At 43.0% G+C, this 15,869-nt stretch overlaps 2 protein-coding genes across 2 annotated transcripts; both read left to right on the top strand. All coding sequences in view use genetic code 11, as the record gives it.

Moving 5' to 3' along the window:
• Nucleotides 1-1,136: 1,136 nt before the first annotated feature.
• Nucleotides 1,137-2,561, top strand: EGR_02247 (endo beta n-acetylglucosaminidase; the record flags this gene model as incomplete). The annotated part of the gene is made up of 5 exons (XM_024491496.1): nucleotides 1,137-1,253; nucleotides 1,361-1,684; nucleotides 1,728-1,796; nucleotides 2,111-2,384; nucleotides 2,509-2,561. 5 exons carry the CDS (start codon nucleotides 1,137-1,139, stop codon nucleotides 2,559-2,561), a joined length of 837 nt encoding a protein of 278 aa, XP_024354002.1.
• Nucleotides 2,562-4,525: 1,964 nt separating this feature from the next.
• Nucleotides 4,526-15,038, top strand: EGR_02246 (Valyl-tRNA synthetase; the record flags this gene model as incomplete). The annotated part of the gene is made up of 23 exons (XM_024491495.1): nucleotides 4,526-4,585; nucleotides 5,506-5,985; nucleotides 6,066-6,296; nucleotides 7,134-7,230; nucleotides 7,301-7,344; nucleotides 7,454-7,554; nucleotides 7,902-8,081; nucleotides 8,542-8,623; nucleotides 8,673-8,792; nucleotides 8,981-9,087; nucleotides 9,216-9,403; nucleotides 10,158-10,531; nucleotides 10,598-10,759; nucleotides 10,864-10,987; nucleotides 11,265-11,335; nucleotides 12,091-12,201; nucleotides 12,663-12,815; nucleotides 12,887-12,997; nucleotides 13,073-13,277; nucleotides 13,795-13,976; nucleotides 14,133-14,405; nucleotides 14,598-14,738; nucleotides 14,952-15,038. The coding sequence occupies 23 exons, from the start codon at nucleotides 4,526-4,528 to the stop codon at nucleotides 15,036-15,038; spliced, it is 3,684 nt and encodes a 1,227-aa protein (XP_024354001.1).
• Nucleotides 15,039-15,869: the final 831 nt, after the last annotated feature.

The raw sequence follows: 15,869 nt of genomic DNA, 5'->3' as shown, positions 1-15,869 counted from the left end.
GATGGCGCATTCTTTTATTTCTTCTTTTGAGGATCTGCTAAAGTGGAAACCAAGCGGTCAAACGTGTCACCAGTCGCTTCGACTTTTAAGCAGTAATGGAGTCGTGGATGGTATTGGTGAAACCTAATTGAGACTTATATTTGCAGAATTTGGCACATTTAAACGCCCATCAAGAACACCATTAGTGGTATTTTGTCATGATATGGCTGGAGGATACCATGAGTACGACGTCACCGTCGAAAAAATACACGACTTTCCTACCTACCGTTTTATTCATTGGAACCTGATTGATGTATTTGTTTACTTTAGTCATCACTTTGTTACAATACCACCGGTCTCTTGGATAAACATTGCTCATCGGTGAGCAAATCTTACTTTTCACATTACGACTGATTACTTTATAGTCGTGCGGTAATTGATTACGATGCATTTCCTTTAGGAACAATGTTAGTGTCTATGGTACTGTGATAATAGAACTTGATAGAAAGAGCCCATGCCCGGCTTTCAACGCAATTTTCGACATTAATACCAAGGAGTGTTGTATTGGTCATCCATCTCAGTTCGCTCAGAAGCTGGATACTCTGCGCCGGCACTATGGTTTCGAAGGTTGGCTGATTAACTTTGAGAGTTGTTTTTTTGATGTGGGTTTTTGTAACATTTCTCAAAGATTTATGTAGACAGCAGGGAGAAGGGTCTTCCAGAGAGTTCTTCATTTTTTAAGATGTCTTAAGTCTTTGGGATCCGAGGTATTATGGTAGGGCTGTTTCCCAGATACTATCCTCTTAGGTACGACGCTGTCACAAAAAATGGAGCGCTAGATTGGCAGAATGCACTGAGTCCGGGAAACAGTCATTTCTTTCGTTCCTGCTTTGATGGCATTTTTCTTAATTATTCGTGGACGCCAGAGCTCCTTGCGTTTACCCAGAATCAGTATGTTTGCTCAAATGTGCGAGCCTAACCATTATTTTTATATTTTGGCAAATCTGAGTAATCATGTTCCTCATTTGCTTTCTTAAATGAACCCTCATCGTGCCAATTCAGGAAATTTGTTTTTTTTTCCTGCGTACGATGTCTTTTCTTAAAAAATCAAGTTGCTGGGTTGTATAATGCAATTTTCCATCTGCTAATTTAGGGCAATGAGCACTGATGAATCGATGAGGATTTTTGTCGGGGTCGATTGTTTTGGCCGAGGATGTCCCGGGGGTGGTGGGTTCGGCACAAAGGAAGCTTTGGAACTCATTATCAAAGCGTCGGTAAGCCTTCAATCTTGGAGTTGTTGGAGCCACTGTTCCACAAAGTTTCATCACTGCCTTAAACTTTACATCGAATCGGTTCGCTCAAATACTACCTATGCTTTCAGGAGTTGCGGCCTGACCGTCCTTTGTCCGTGGCTTTATTCGCTCCGGCCTGGTCCTTTGAGAAGCGGAGGGAGTTGGATCCTCTTTCCGGCAGTGAAGACATTGCTGGCGAAGTCACGAGCATCTTCCAACTCGATTATCGCTTTTGGAGCCCCTTAATGCCACTAATATCTCGAATTCGAGCTTCTGGCACTTTGAGTCGGCATTTCTATCGTCCATTGAGTCCTTGGAGTGGCTACTTTCATAGTAATCTTTCCTTGGGGTTGGGATTATTCGATGGGCACTCGAGTATTTTCAGTCCGTGGAGCCGTTTGGCTGAACAGCAGGTGGGTTCTGCATTTCTTGTTACTGCAAACTTACCTCCCGTAGGTACTGCCCACCTGCCGCGTTCTTTCCAATGAACTGAGCGGGACTGAAGAGAAGGGTTTCACTGTCAAGGTTTGTTAGATTTATTTTCTCTTCCGACAACGAGTTTTGTAATTACTATCATCATGCTTATTTGCCACCATTTAGCATTCTTCTTGAGGTGCTTGAAAATGATGTGCTACGATTCTGTGTTGGTGAAATCACAGAAAAACGTAGACCATTTGGCATTGTTGTTCAGTAGACTTCATTTATTAGTTAAGACTTTCCGATATTGTTTCTTGCTCCGGATAAGTGCTTGCAATTTTCTACTTTTTTAGTGCACAAAATACTTTCCAAGAGTCTATAGATTTATCTGTTAGTAATTTGTACACACTCTCATTTCATAGGTGATGCCTGATTTCATGGATTATTATTCTCCTGGTAGCAGTCTGCGCCTTCACATCACCCCGTCTGGCGGTGTGAAGAAGAGTCTGGTTCTTGAACTTTTTCTGTTTCCAAACCTCTCACTTTCCTCCATCGCTACGCTAACAATAATTATGCAAATCGAAAATGGTAGAAGTTCTGTGAAGGTGTTTGCGGACCTTTGCACTATTTCTTGGGATTTAGTCTATGTAACTGAAGAATATCCTGTTACAGGTAGACAGTACCTTGGATTTGAAGGTGAGCCAATGTGTAACCCGCAAATTAACAAAACGTGGTTCATGCGTTGTTATCAGTGTAACTGCATAAAGTGCGGAGTATGACTTAGGTTTGCTGGTTTTGGGTGTCTGGCTGCTTCCTCCAGCTGCCAGATTTGGAAGTCAGCAAAACGGACCGGTTAATGTTGGGCGAGAGTAGGCATTTATGTGCTAGAGTGCTGCACATGCGTGCGGTCTGCCGATGCTATACTGTTTTGCAAGTTCATTCATTCAACCGCACATTAACACCTCTAACCATAATGAATTCACTTTTACGTTGGTTGATGAATGGAATTCGTGTAATACATTCAAAAGCATACTCACACTATCTTTTTGAAACTATCTTATTCACTTCGTGTACTGTTTTTCGACTTAAAGGGCATTCTTTAGCCAGATTGCTGATTCCCGCTCCCTAAAGGGCACTTCAGACAGCCCACATTAGGGGTCAGCAAAATGCAATGTGTGGAAATTTTGACACATGCGTTAATCCGCATGTCCGATTGGTTTCCTACAATCCTTTCTAAGTTCCAAAGTAATCCACTTTTTTCCAGGGAACCGTTCAAATGTCTGTAACATGGAGGCTCTAGAGTCTCATGCGCTCGATGTCGAGCGTTGCGTATTTCGACTGTTTTTTGTAGTTGGAAACTGAATATTTTAGTTAAAGGTTTAATTGCTCCTTGTCATTCATCCATAGCTGTTTCCCTTGCCTGGCTGTATCATTACTGCATTAAACCGCCGCTGAAGTGCATAGTTATGGCCAGTTTGCATGACAAAACTCGAGGGGGTACGCCTTTTAAGGAGTTTAAGCACATCTATTTCCTAAGGCTCCCACGTTTTATTTCCTGGATGGTTTCTCTTTTGATGCATTAGTGAAATTTGTGTCTTAGAGGTAGACTAATTATGCCCGAAGTTAGAGCCGATATGCGAGATTTTACGTAATTTTACCCCTGTATTATCAGTTTTATAATCCGAACGTCCTAGTTTTGAGTCGAAAACTGTCTTGACTTTAAACCACGCCTTGCCATGGTCAGGGCGCGTAGTGAAATAGAACTGATGTGCTTGGGAGGAGCTGCTTAAGTGGATGATTCCTTCTGAAGAAGCTCTCTGCCGCCAAACTTGCTCCCTAATGCTCCCAATCATCTCTACTTACTTTTTTTTAGCTTTTTAATATTAACTTCTTGACGTAAGACTAATTGCCGGTTTATTAAATCTGAGGACAACTTTGGGCAATCAGATATGGGGATCGTAAAAATAATTTGGATGGAGGTTTTTTGACCTTTGTGTACCCGATTGGCTTCTCACGCGAAATTTCTCTCAAAGTAGCTCTCCACACACACGTCTTTTATACCTACGCGGTCTCCAACGCTCACATGTCATGTTTGAGTTCGATGACACGAAATCGTTAACCGACGTCATACCAAATTGCTCCCATCTAATGATGGCATTCCTTTTATAAGATCTGTTTTAATTGGAATTTTCATTATTAAGTATTTCTGCTATTTTGTCCAACTGCTCAAGTCGTTACAAAGGTAAACCGCTGCATGTTTTAAAATAATGTACCGTCGCGGCATTAAACCGTGACAGAAGGCCCTTGTCACGGTCAGTACACGCGGCGTAAAGTGAAGAGGTGTGCCCTTTTAAAGGGTCCAAATAACATTTGGTTCCTGAGGCGCATTTCGACATTTTGTCACTAAGCCATTTATTAGAAAAAAAAACTGACTCGTGTTTATCGCGAGGGGAAATCTTAGTCATTTAGCCATAGTGCTTGGTCTATTGCGGGGTATTCCGTGCAATTTCACGTCTACAGAATGCCCTTGCGGCTTTAGCGCTTTATTTTCGAGTCGATAGCTTCGTTGCATCATTGAACCCTGCCAGAGGTGAGTACGACGGGAATAGCAATGAACTGCTTGTGCGAGAGCTGGTTAGGTGATTTTTCTTTTCCAAAGACATGCGCTAACACCAAAATCGCCAAAATCCAATTATCGCCGTTTTAAGCATTGAAGTCGTTGTGACACGGCTAGTTACCAAATCGGTGTTTAAAGCCGACATCGAACCGTCTCAGTTTGGAACCAGGAAAATAGCGTTTTTCGGCACATGCACTCATCCACATGTCCGATTGGTTCCATGTACTTCATTTTCGATTTCAAAGCCCGTTCTCTTACTACACGATGTCTCTCTGCGAGGGTATGTTAACCTCTGATTTTTGACATCGGTTCCATAATTCTGATAATTAACATTTTGCTGAATGTCACCTGGTTTACAGTTTTCCATCTAGTCTTTGAACTGTTTTTGAGCCAACAGTCTTGTTACGGATGTACTAGTCTGTTAAATGTGTAACTACTGTATTACCATCTTTTGGAGGGATGCATCGTCGTGGCATTAAACTACAACAGAAAGGCCCTGTTGTGGTCAGTACGCACGGCGAAAATTGTAAGAGTGCTTTTGAGGAGGAGCTGTTTAGGTGAAGGCTTCTCCCAAAGGCGCACTCTAACACCTAGTTCCTTTTGTCTTCCCAAACATCTGTTTGAACATTCTTACCAAATATTTTTGTATTTTCGCAGACTGAAGTGCACGTCTACTTTGTGTTCTAATTCCAAATTGTTGTATACGCCATTGTTCTGGGGTTGATGTTTTCATGTTACACTGCTTAAACAGAAAATAATGTTGATTGTAAAGCATGGCTTTTTTTTGTAGAAATAAAGAAATACAGCTTCAATGGCTCTTTATGGGAATGTTTGTCGGCTAATGTCGGGGCCCAGTTATTACCTCTCTGCGATCGGGATCATGTTACCTTCGTCAGACGGATCGGACTTGAAATCGATGACCCTCCAGATACATTCCTACTCGGCGGTTTTACATTGTCTGACTCTCAACTCTGTCTTCTGTGATCCCACCTCGTTGCAATAAACATCTTGTAATTTTGTTCTCACTTTCTTTCGTTAACTCCGGTTGTTATTGCGATATTATAATAACTAGCGTGAAGGTTTGTTTGCCTATAGCGCCGCATTTCAATTGAGGTCTTGATGTAAGCTTGCGTTTATTCACCGGCAATTTTGGCTCAACTGTCGTGGGTAGCAATGACGGCGGGTGTGCTTGACCTTTAGGCCCTACGTTTCTCCGGTCGTCGTTTGGCCTGGCTTCTGGCCGTGGAGCGCGGAGACGTGCGTTGCCTTTCCTCCTTCCAGCATGGTGACCACGCCTCGCCCCACTTGCAGTCGGTGGGTCTCGCAGCCAACCAGCTGCTGATGCACGTGCCGCGTCTGCCACAGAAGCTACGTCGTGGTGAGGGCCTGGGTGGCGGACCTACAGGGCGCATTTCCTGGCTCCGTCGCTGTGTTAGCGCCCTCGTTGACGAAGAGCGTATCGAGCTCCCCTGGCCCATCGCTCTGGAGACGCGGCAGTACGCCGAGCGTCTTATTCAGGAGGCGGTGCGTACCGAACTTGTCACCCCTGATTTGTCCCAGATTTCGTCTTTAGAGGATCTGCTTCACCCGCCCTGGAACGAATATCCTGAGCTCTCTGCTCTGCTGGAGTTGTCTGCATTCTGGCTTCAGAAACAAGAACTTGTAACCAAACTACTTAGGGTTGGTTAATTTCACCGACTGCTAGGCACTTAACACTAGCCTTTTCCGATTTTTCACACTGTTGGGTTTTTTTTCACCAGGTTCTCGTCCCCCGCTACCGATTTTACAATCGATCATATACACGTATGTTCCGCCTGCAGCGTCCACCATACCCGAATCAGGATGCTTTCATTATGCAAGGATTTGGAGTGCTGGAGCTTCATGGCAATCCCTGGCCGCCCATTGGAAAGCCAAACTTGCCGAAGCACGTTGAGGGAGAGGCTGGATCGTCGGTCTCCGTGGAGCCCTTCAAAAATAAGTACTTCATCAATGTGCTTGTCTCCGCCGCCCGTGAAGCTAGTCAAAACTCTAAGAAATCTCAATGATCTTGTCAGTTTGCTTTGAAATAAAAAACCTTTTGTACAGTCTTTAGCGTTGTCTGGTACTACCTTCAGTAAAAACTAGTTTTCATTCAGATATTTGTGCATGATGTTTTAAAGTAGATTTAAATGGGAAAAATTCTTTTGTTCACGTAGAAATCTTACATTAGGATGCTTATCTGATTTGCTACAAGTGGAAGAAACTGTAGAGCATCTGCATTCAAAATCAACTTTTTAAAATGTGCATGAATTCTTTGATTAATGATGAAGCAGATTTCCCCAGATCAAAAGCTGTTTTTCGGCACATTAAATTCAGAGGGGATAAAATTTCTTTTTTTTTCACGCCTTTTGCGTCAACGCATTATGTCTAAGTGATTCTCTGAGGCTGCCTTTTGCAGGGAATAATTGATAAAACTGTTAAACTATTAAATTTAATTTAAAACTCAAGCATGTTGGCCGCTTTGTACACAAAGCGTTAGTATGTGCGTGGGCTTCATTCATGTCTCCCATCGCATTAGCCAAATTCTGTGTATGTTAATGAAGTAGATGGGGTTTGGAGGGTCACAAACGTGAAAATGGATGCTTAGAAGCCTCGTTCAACTGGGAGTACACGGTCGGTAAGCCGTAATGCGGTTCGGCAGTGGTGGGCTGCTGCGTCCGCTTGGTTGAGGTACAAGTAGAATCTCGTCTTCTGGGTAACATTTGGTCACATTTTGTAACTCAAGTATCGTCCTTGTTTGTGGTACTGAATTCAAACCCTAAATTATGGAGGTTTTTTTTGCACCACAGCTCCTGGGTCCAATGCTGCGTTCAGTTGTTTCGCGACATCATCCTTTCCATTCTGCGTCAACCACGGTAACTCATCATCCGGCTTTAAATCTAATTGGTGAGAATGGGTTTTATATCGCTTTGTTCAAATATTCGCTCAGTAAAATGAATGACTGTGTTATTTACAGAAACGCAGAAAACCTATCAGCCCAGCGTTGTTGAAGATCCAAAAGTATGTGCGCCACTGTGGAGAGCGGCAATGGATTCACGAAAATCTTCAAATACCAGCGTATGCACGTTTGCAGTCGACCAGGTTCAGCTCATTTGTATTTTTCTTTTAGCGGAAGAAGTTTAGTATGATCCTTCCTCCTCCTAATATCACAGGAGACCTTCATCTCGGCCATGCTCTGACCGTTTCCATCCAAGATGCCATTTGTCGATGGTATGTTCATGCCCACTTCCAATTTGCCATGTCTTTCTTAGAAAGAGTTCTGTGCTATGCTCACTGATCAGCTATTTTTAATAGATTAAATATTTCCAGTAGTCGGCATAACCGGGACACGTATAGCAACTTGTCTGAAGTTGCTAACGCTAATAGTTAAAACTAGAGTTTCGTTACGTCTCTAATCAAGGCACGTTTTTCGGATGCATTATGTTCGTTCTATTGTCCCACTGGGAGATTCAAACGTTTGATCTCCCTCAATATATTACTTGATGCTTTTTAAATTGCGACCATTGTCTTAAATTTATTTGAGCACATCACGCGACCTTTTTTTTCCTTAATTTAAGGCAATTTATGCAGGGAAGAGACGTAGCCTGGATACCGGGATTGGACCATGCAGGTCTTGCAACCGAGATGACGGTCGAACGCTATCTCGCGAAGCAGATGAAGACGCCGGGTTCTACCGATCTGCGTCGTAGCCTCGGTCGAGAGGCCTTCATCGAGGAGATTTGGCGCTGGAAAGAGTCGTGAGCCCCTTCCAACTACTCTCCTTTTTGTCTTGCACATATCTACAAGCGAGATTATCAGTCATCCCTGACTTTCATATGAGATACGATGGCAAAAAAATTGTTTAGGGCTTGACAGTAATATGGTGTTGTGCATGAACTGTAGTTGCTTCTGACTACTCCATGCCTGTCGGAAGTGGAGCCTCTGTTAGCTGTTGTAAATTATACTCTTACCGAAATCGACGAAATGACAATATCTACATTTTATTGTTTTTACAGCGTTTCAGTAAATACTCTCAGGCCATGTCCGTATCACTTTATATTCTTAATAATGTAGGTTTTTCCACGATATTTACTGCTTTGGGAGAACTTTTAATTTTAAACATCTAATACCCTTTCTATCCCCCACAGGGATGTCGTTTTTTTCTTTCCATTTATTATCATTCAATCTATCCACTTTGAGAATTTCCTCAAATTTTAGTAAGAAAAGTTCAATATTGAATCAGTTGAACCGACTGGGTCTTTTACTGGACTGGAACGCGGAATATTTCACATTTAGTCCCGTAAGGCATTCGTTTTGTTGACTCGAACTAAGATTTCTTTTTCTTGTAGGAGCACAGCAAAGCTGTGAATGAAGCTCTTTTTCGTCTCAGCAAAGCCGGTCTTCTCTACCGTACCAAAAGTCTCATCTCCTGGTGCTGCCACCTCCAATCAGCCATTTCTGATATCGAGGTGCGTCTCCCGCTTCACTGATTATTACACGGGCCAGCGCGTATCAGAACTGATCTAACACAAACTGGACTGAACTTCGTCTGTTCCATGCGTTCTCTTTATAGATATCCTAATCGATGTCTTTCTAAAGTTGCAACATTCACTTTTGTTTTATTCTGTTGGGTTTTTTTCACCTTTCACTGCCTCAGGTTGAACGCAAAGAAATCACGAAGTTCACAATGTTGCCTGTTCCCGGGTATGCTGAAGAGCAGGCCTTTGGATACGTCGACGTTTTTGACTACAAATTAATTGATGGGTGCGGAAAATTGTTTACTTTATAGACGAATTAGCTTAAGTCTTCTCATTTTCTTGCTGTGCTTTTTTCTCTCATTGTGCTTCACAGGACATCACACTTGAGCTATTTTTGTCCTTGTTACTTTCCAGACTGGGTAGTGTTCCGGTTGCCACTGCGCGCCTCGAAACAATTCTGGGTGATACCGCTTTGGCTGTTCACCCCAACGACGTGAGGTATGCCCACCTTATTGGTAAATTTGTGGAGCATCCCTTCATCAAGAACCGAATCATTCCCATTATTGCTGACGCCAAGCACGTAGACCCCAACCAGGGCACAGGTGAGGAAATCGAACTCTTCTACGACTTCTCATTTATGTTGTTTGACTTTCTTCTTTCTCGGTCAGCATTATTCATCTTTTGCTGTATGCCGACGTAGCTAAACTGGACGTCACTCGTTGCTTGAAACAAACATGTACCTAATTTTTGTACTCCTTCTATGAGCTGAAACGCTCTGAACCAACGTGTTTTAGAATTAACGTTTTGAGTTGTCAACATATATATCGTGGCAGTTTTTCTCCAAACGGTTTTAATATCATTTTGTCAGAAGTGCGAAGAATTAAAGTGGTAAATTTGATTATATACTACTTTTAATCGTGTCTTTCAATGAAATACACACCAAGTCAGAATGCATTTAAATCGAGTTATTCTATTCATCTTTGCTACCGAGTACGTTGGCTTCAACCTAGTTGGGTGAGAAGAGAGGCGTTTTGCGACTTTGATGGATACGGTTTAATTTCATTTATTTCCATTTCAACTTTACTTTTGGATGTCTTTTTTTTTAAACTAAAATAGGCCCTTGTTTACTTTTTTCTTATTCAGTCGGCACTGATCACGTTGTATCGGGATTTCAGGAGGTTGTATAAGGGTAGAAGTTCCGTTGTTTTTACTTTTCCCCATGTCTTGTAGTAAAACGAAATGCTTGCTTTAAACACGCGGTGTTTAGTTTCACGGGCCATTTGCCTTGCAAAGGGATTAGTGTACAATGAATAAAACTTTCATGTTGGATAAGTAGTATGAGATTGTGTCTTTCAGGCGTTGTGAAGGTGAGCCCGGGTCACAGCGCTGTGGACTTCGAAATGGCGGAGGGCGGGAGATGCCTGGAGGTAGTGAATATTCTTGCGGACGATGGCAGCCTCAACGCGGTGTGTGGCGAATTTGCAGGCCTGCCGCGGTTCGAGGCTCGCACGCTTGTGGCCCAGCGTTTGGCCGCAATGGGCCTGTACCGTGGACGTTTTGGCATCGGGGAGGCCAATGAATTCCTCGCCTCTGTCACCCCTATGAGCCTACCTGTCTGCTCACGCTCTGGTGACATCATTGAACCGCTTCTCCGAGAACAGTGGTTCATCGACACCTCTGTCATGGCCACTGCTGCCTTCAAGGCAAGCATCTCTTGCTCTATTTATTTTGTAAATCTATCAAAGATCGGAGGGCCATGAGAGTATGCGCACTTACTATGGGTCCCATGGTTATAGGCTAACGTGAGTGGTGCGTTGCGCATCTCACCGCACTTTTACGAGGCTACCTGGCGTGATTGGCTAGCGTCGGAGCGACATCGTGATTGGTGCATCAGCCGACAAGTGTGGTGGGGTCACCGCATTCCTGCCTACCGCATACCAGAGGAGCACAGACCGCAGGTTAATGCCGTAGCATTAGGTTTACTCGCTCCCCCTTCCTCATTGATAATTTCAAATTGGATTTCTACTTTGAGGTTTTCATACCTTTGAATCTGTTGTTTAAGTCAAGGGATTCGGTTTCGTCAACCTCGGACTGGGTCATCGCTCGTGACCTCGACGAGGCTCGTAGATTGATCGCTGAACGGTGCAACTGCAGTATCAACGAGGTGCCTGTCAATTTAGAACAAGGTAATCCATGAGGACTGATTGGCAATTAATTAAATTTGTTAAATCTTCATCCATTGCTATTTATGGCTTGCATCCAAATACACTGTGAAGGGACTAATTTGAAAACGCGTTTAGTTGTGCTATTTTGTTTACTCTGTGTATAAACAAGTGAGTAAATGGATTTTGCGGGGCATAATGAAAAGTATTCAAGCCGAAAACAAATGATACTTGAGAGCTCTTTACGGTACTAAATCGGCAGTATGATACTACGTCCCCCATAAAAGTGTTTTCTTTACAGACACGGATGTTTTAGACACCTGGTTCAGTTCTTCTCTTCTCCCCTTTACTGCTTTTGGCTGGCCACAAGAGGTATGTTAGACTGGCTGAATGCATTCATCGTCGGTACAACGTCTGATAGTTTGCTTATTCTTGTGTCATTGGTGTTCAGCTGATCCTACTTATAAATCATTAATATTTCATTAGTGCTCCTGAATTCTAGTGGCTTATTTTGCTTTTTGAAGAGTCGTGGACTGGCTAGGAACTACCCACTGGACTTGATGGAAACGGGGCAAGATATTCTCTTTTTTTGGGTCGCAAGGATGGCCATGCTGGGGATTCATCTTACTGGTCAAATTCCTTTTAAGCATGTTCGTCTATTCCCATTTTACTCTATCTCAATGGCTTTTCGAGATTCACTTGTTGCTTTAAATGGCTCATTGAAAGGTGCACACTAGCAAAGTGGTTGCAGTCAATTTTTATCACAACTTGTACAATGCGCTGGCTCCGTTACATCGATTGTCTTCTACATCAGTATGGCAGCTCTTCCGGTCAATACGTTTATTAATGCTTTTTGCGGTTACGGTTCGAGAACATCACAGACATAGAATTGGTTGGAATTGTGCACGTGTCCACTCTTCACCTTTTAATCCGATTTCTTAATGTTTCGCTAAAGAAGTGTCAATAATTTATTATCTGACCGCCAAAATGAGCCGTCAGTGTGATGCTTTAATTGACGTGATTTTGATTACAGATATTTGCCGAATTTCACGATTTACTAGATAATTGATGTTGAGCAACTGATTGATTTTAATTAAGGGTATCATCCCTTCCTCACGTGCTCACAGGTTCTTCTTCACGGTCTAATCTGCGATGGCAATGGCCAGAAGATGTCCAAAAGCAAAGGCAACACAATCGATCCCCTCAACTTGATTGATGGTGTCGGAAATCTCAAACCTGTACGTTTACACACGATTGAAATGCTCCTTCTTTTCTGCCTGCTTTTTTCAGCTTACAGCGATAGATTGCATAAACCCAGCTTCGGTTGAGATTTTTTTAGACATTTGACGCCTGTTATTTCATGGACGTACCTCCTCGAGTGTTGTCAATTTGTCATTTTCATCCATTGTCATCCATTCAATCAATGGTCCTCATATGCTAATATGTATTTTGTCAAAAGAAAAAACGAACTTTGATTTCTTAGCAATTAGTATGATTGCGGAAATCAGGAAGGCATAATATAGCCCCACGGATATAGGTACATGGGCTTTAACATGGTTTCAATATTTTAAAGCCTCCTTGACCAGTAATATAACCATTTTGAGTTAGGGCACAACTTCGGCAAACAATGGACTCTTGGTTGTGGATCGACTGCTTTTTTTGCTTGCCTGGCTAATGCTGTAAGCTGTTCTTTGCTCAGCACCAACTCGGCAGTGGAGGTGGCAGTGGCGAGGGAGTGCGAACTCTGGGAGCAGACGCAGTGCGGGCTTCTCTGCTGGCCACCGATTTCACACGTTCCGCACTCGTCTACACAGAGGAGAGCGTCCTCGACTTTCGACGCTTCGGCAACAAGGTGCGCTCCTCATCTCTCAACCTGCCCTCCTCTTTCACCCTCCGCTTTTTCTTTTGTCCCATTGACCTCAGGTGTGGCAAAGTATGCGTTTCCTTATTTCCGAAATGGCGCGCACCGGTCTATCCATTGACCCGAAGAGGCAATCCGTTGAAGTAATGTGGGACAAATTCCTTAACCAAAAGGTCAGCTACCCGATTCCAGTTTCTGCCTGAGTCACTTGTATTTTTTTAGTGGACCTTTTTGTAATGTTATCACAGGCACCTGAGGTTCCCCTCCTCGAAAAATGGATCCTGCAACGCGTAGCACATCTGGCGTGGCGATTCAACGCATCCTTTGAGAATCTTTGCTCGGAACAGGGATGTGACGAGGCGCTGCACAATTGTGTCTCCGATTTGCGCCTATGGTGGACTGAGGATCTCTGTTCGGTATATCTGGAAGTTGTGAAGCATCGCTTTCGCATCAGTGGGTCCTTCTCACACTATCTTTCGTTTGAGTCAAGTTTGTGTATCTTAAGGGTGTTTTTTTGCCACTTCCACGTGATCAAACAACCCAAAAAAGCCATAGTATTTGGTCTAGGTGACGCTGTTGTTTCCGACATCACTGCTTCAACTACTCCCATGAAGACAATCAGGATCAGATGAGTGTATTGATGCTGCTATAACTCGAAGATGGCATGAAAACGATGTACTGAAGACGTTTTTGGGAAAGCGGGTCTAAGATGCTTTATTGTACGCATCTACTTTGTGTACTTGAAACTCTCTCATCCGCATTTCTGTTAGTGCTTAGATGAATGTAGGACCCATTGCTAACATAATCTACAAATATTTAAAAAGTGAATTAAGCTCACCGCTCGGGACATCTTAGAAACGTTAGCATGTCCGTTCTTAACAAATGATACACATAACAAGAAACAATACTGATACATATATCCTTTTTGTTGACGCAATTTACTACAACTTGTATTTCCACTTACACTTAGATGGTGATGCTCAAGAAAATTTGGATACTCTGGTTGCCTGTTTTTTATGCGGCCTCCGTCTGCTGCATCCCTTGATGCCCCACATCTCTGAGATGCTCTGGCAATCGCTTCTCAACGACGGCCACTCTATTCTTCTTCAGCAGTTTCCCAAGGTGCATCCTCACTCCCCAAGCAGCAATCACGTTAGCCATCAATCAACAAGCATGTCAGCTTTTATATCTCGTCCACTTTCAAATGGATGGGGCATAAATATTAGACATCTCGAAGCCGACTTTTTGACATCAAGTCATATATCCACAGGAATATACACATGAACGCCAATTTTACACATTTCATAGGCGTCGTATGCTTTGATGTCAGACGACTCAGACTTCATCCCTGAAGCCATCGCTGCGGTATCACGCCTCAAGTCGTGGCGTGTGCTGTTGGGTCTTGGGAAGGCCTATACTGACAGCATGGGTGTGTCCGGTCTGCCCACCGACGCACGACAGGAGGCTGCACTCGTGGAACTTTGCTCTGCACTTGCCGGTCTAAGGCGCATCGACGCGGGCTCCGCTCATCTCACCAGCATCCCCTGTGGCGCTGGTATCTCGCTAAGTTTTGAGCCAAAGGTTTGATTTGCGCACATGCTGTCCCATTGAGGCTTTGTAGCCAACCAAACTTACTTGTGGAATGGTCAAGCTGTATTTCAATCGTTTTAAGCCTCACATCTTAACTTATTTAGTACATTCATAGTGAAGTGGACAAGGTTGGGTGGTCATATGGTAAGGAATACAGCCTAAATTCGTCTACCTCTTTTTCAGAGTGTTGACTTCAATACAGCCGAGAAAACACTTCAAAGTCGCCTCTCCAAACTGACCAGGAATATTGAGGCTCTTCGCTTCAAAAAAAAGATGAAAACAGATTCAGGAAATGGCGGACTTTCGCATACTGAAGCATCGAAGGTACTCGTCACACGCACCATTACGTGGAGGCACTACCTGTCGAATCTTTCAGCGTGTTGCATTAATACATTAATTTTTATAACCTATTTTGACATGACATTTAATTCTTCATGCACCTTTAAAAACCGTTAATGTATTGTGCATAAATTCTGACAAATATTTACGAATACTTCTAAAGTACTCTTGTTTCATGTTTGTTTTCTTTCATTCTAGCTTGCACTTCTTGAAAGGCGGATCTCGGCTTTGAACTCACAACTTCAAATCCTGTTGGATTGTCGAAATTCCGACATCCCACCTTGAGTTGTCTTTTGTACACAAGTTAAGTAGACAAGGCTTTTAATAGACAAAGTTAATTTGATTAAAAATGTTGTGAAACGCTAGGTATTTGTGAGCACGGATATTGTCTTGCTGCACCGCAGAAGATCCGAGAATGCAAAATCCTTAGAACAAAGATTTTGGTGCTGGCACGCTGAGTACGGTAGGGATACATCTCCACTAAACTGGAGTGTTGTAGTACGCATGTGGTCACCATACTCACACATTTGTTCGTTGTTGAATGGCTCTAATCTTAAGGTTCCAGCAAATAATTTTTTTTCCTTGTCTTTAGGATTTGGCTTTCCATCTGTTATTGCTGGACGGTAGATTTGCGGACAATGAGTTGAGTTGATGAATGTAATGTAAAGGCTAGCTGTGGATATGAGGAAGGAAGCAAAAATGATTTTGAGTGAAACTATTACGTAGCATTTCATATTTTCAGCACGAATTAATACTAAACGATTTTTTTGGCAAGGACATTTCATATGTCAGTTTGATGTGCATGGGAACGTTCGCACAAAAGCCTAAGTAGCTTCTCGGACTGGAATCATCCCGTACTGGTCCCTCTAACTTCGACCCTAATTTGAGACTACCAGGCTGCTGAATGGAATTGCCTCTTATTTTTTCCAACGCGAGGGGGCATCGGCTCGTGAATTTAAATAGTGTTTATCATGTATTCTCCGCATAGGAAACCGTACGCCTGCAATCCAATGCTCAGAAATGTGTTAAATTACAAATAACGGTAGTGCAAAACATCTATTGCGTGGTACCTCATTAAATCTCGTAAAGTCAAAAATAAACTCATAATTACGCTGG

The sequence above is a fragment of the Echinococcus granulosus genome (assembly GCF_000524195.1).
Source record: "Echinococcus granulosus chromosome Unknown EG_S00010, whole genome shotgun sequence".
NCBI lineage: Eukaryota > Metazoa > Platyhelminthes > Cestoda > Cyclophyllidea > Taeniidae > Echinococcus > Echinococcus granulosus.
Note: the sequence above shows the minus strand (reverse complement) of the source record. Positions and strands in the feature narration are given on the sequence as shown.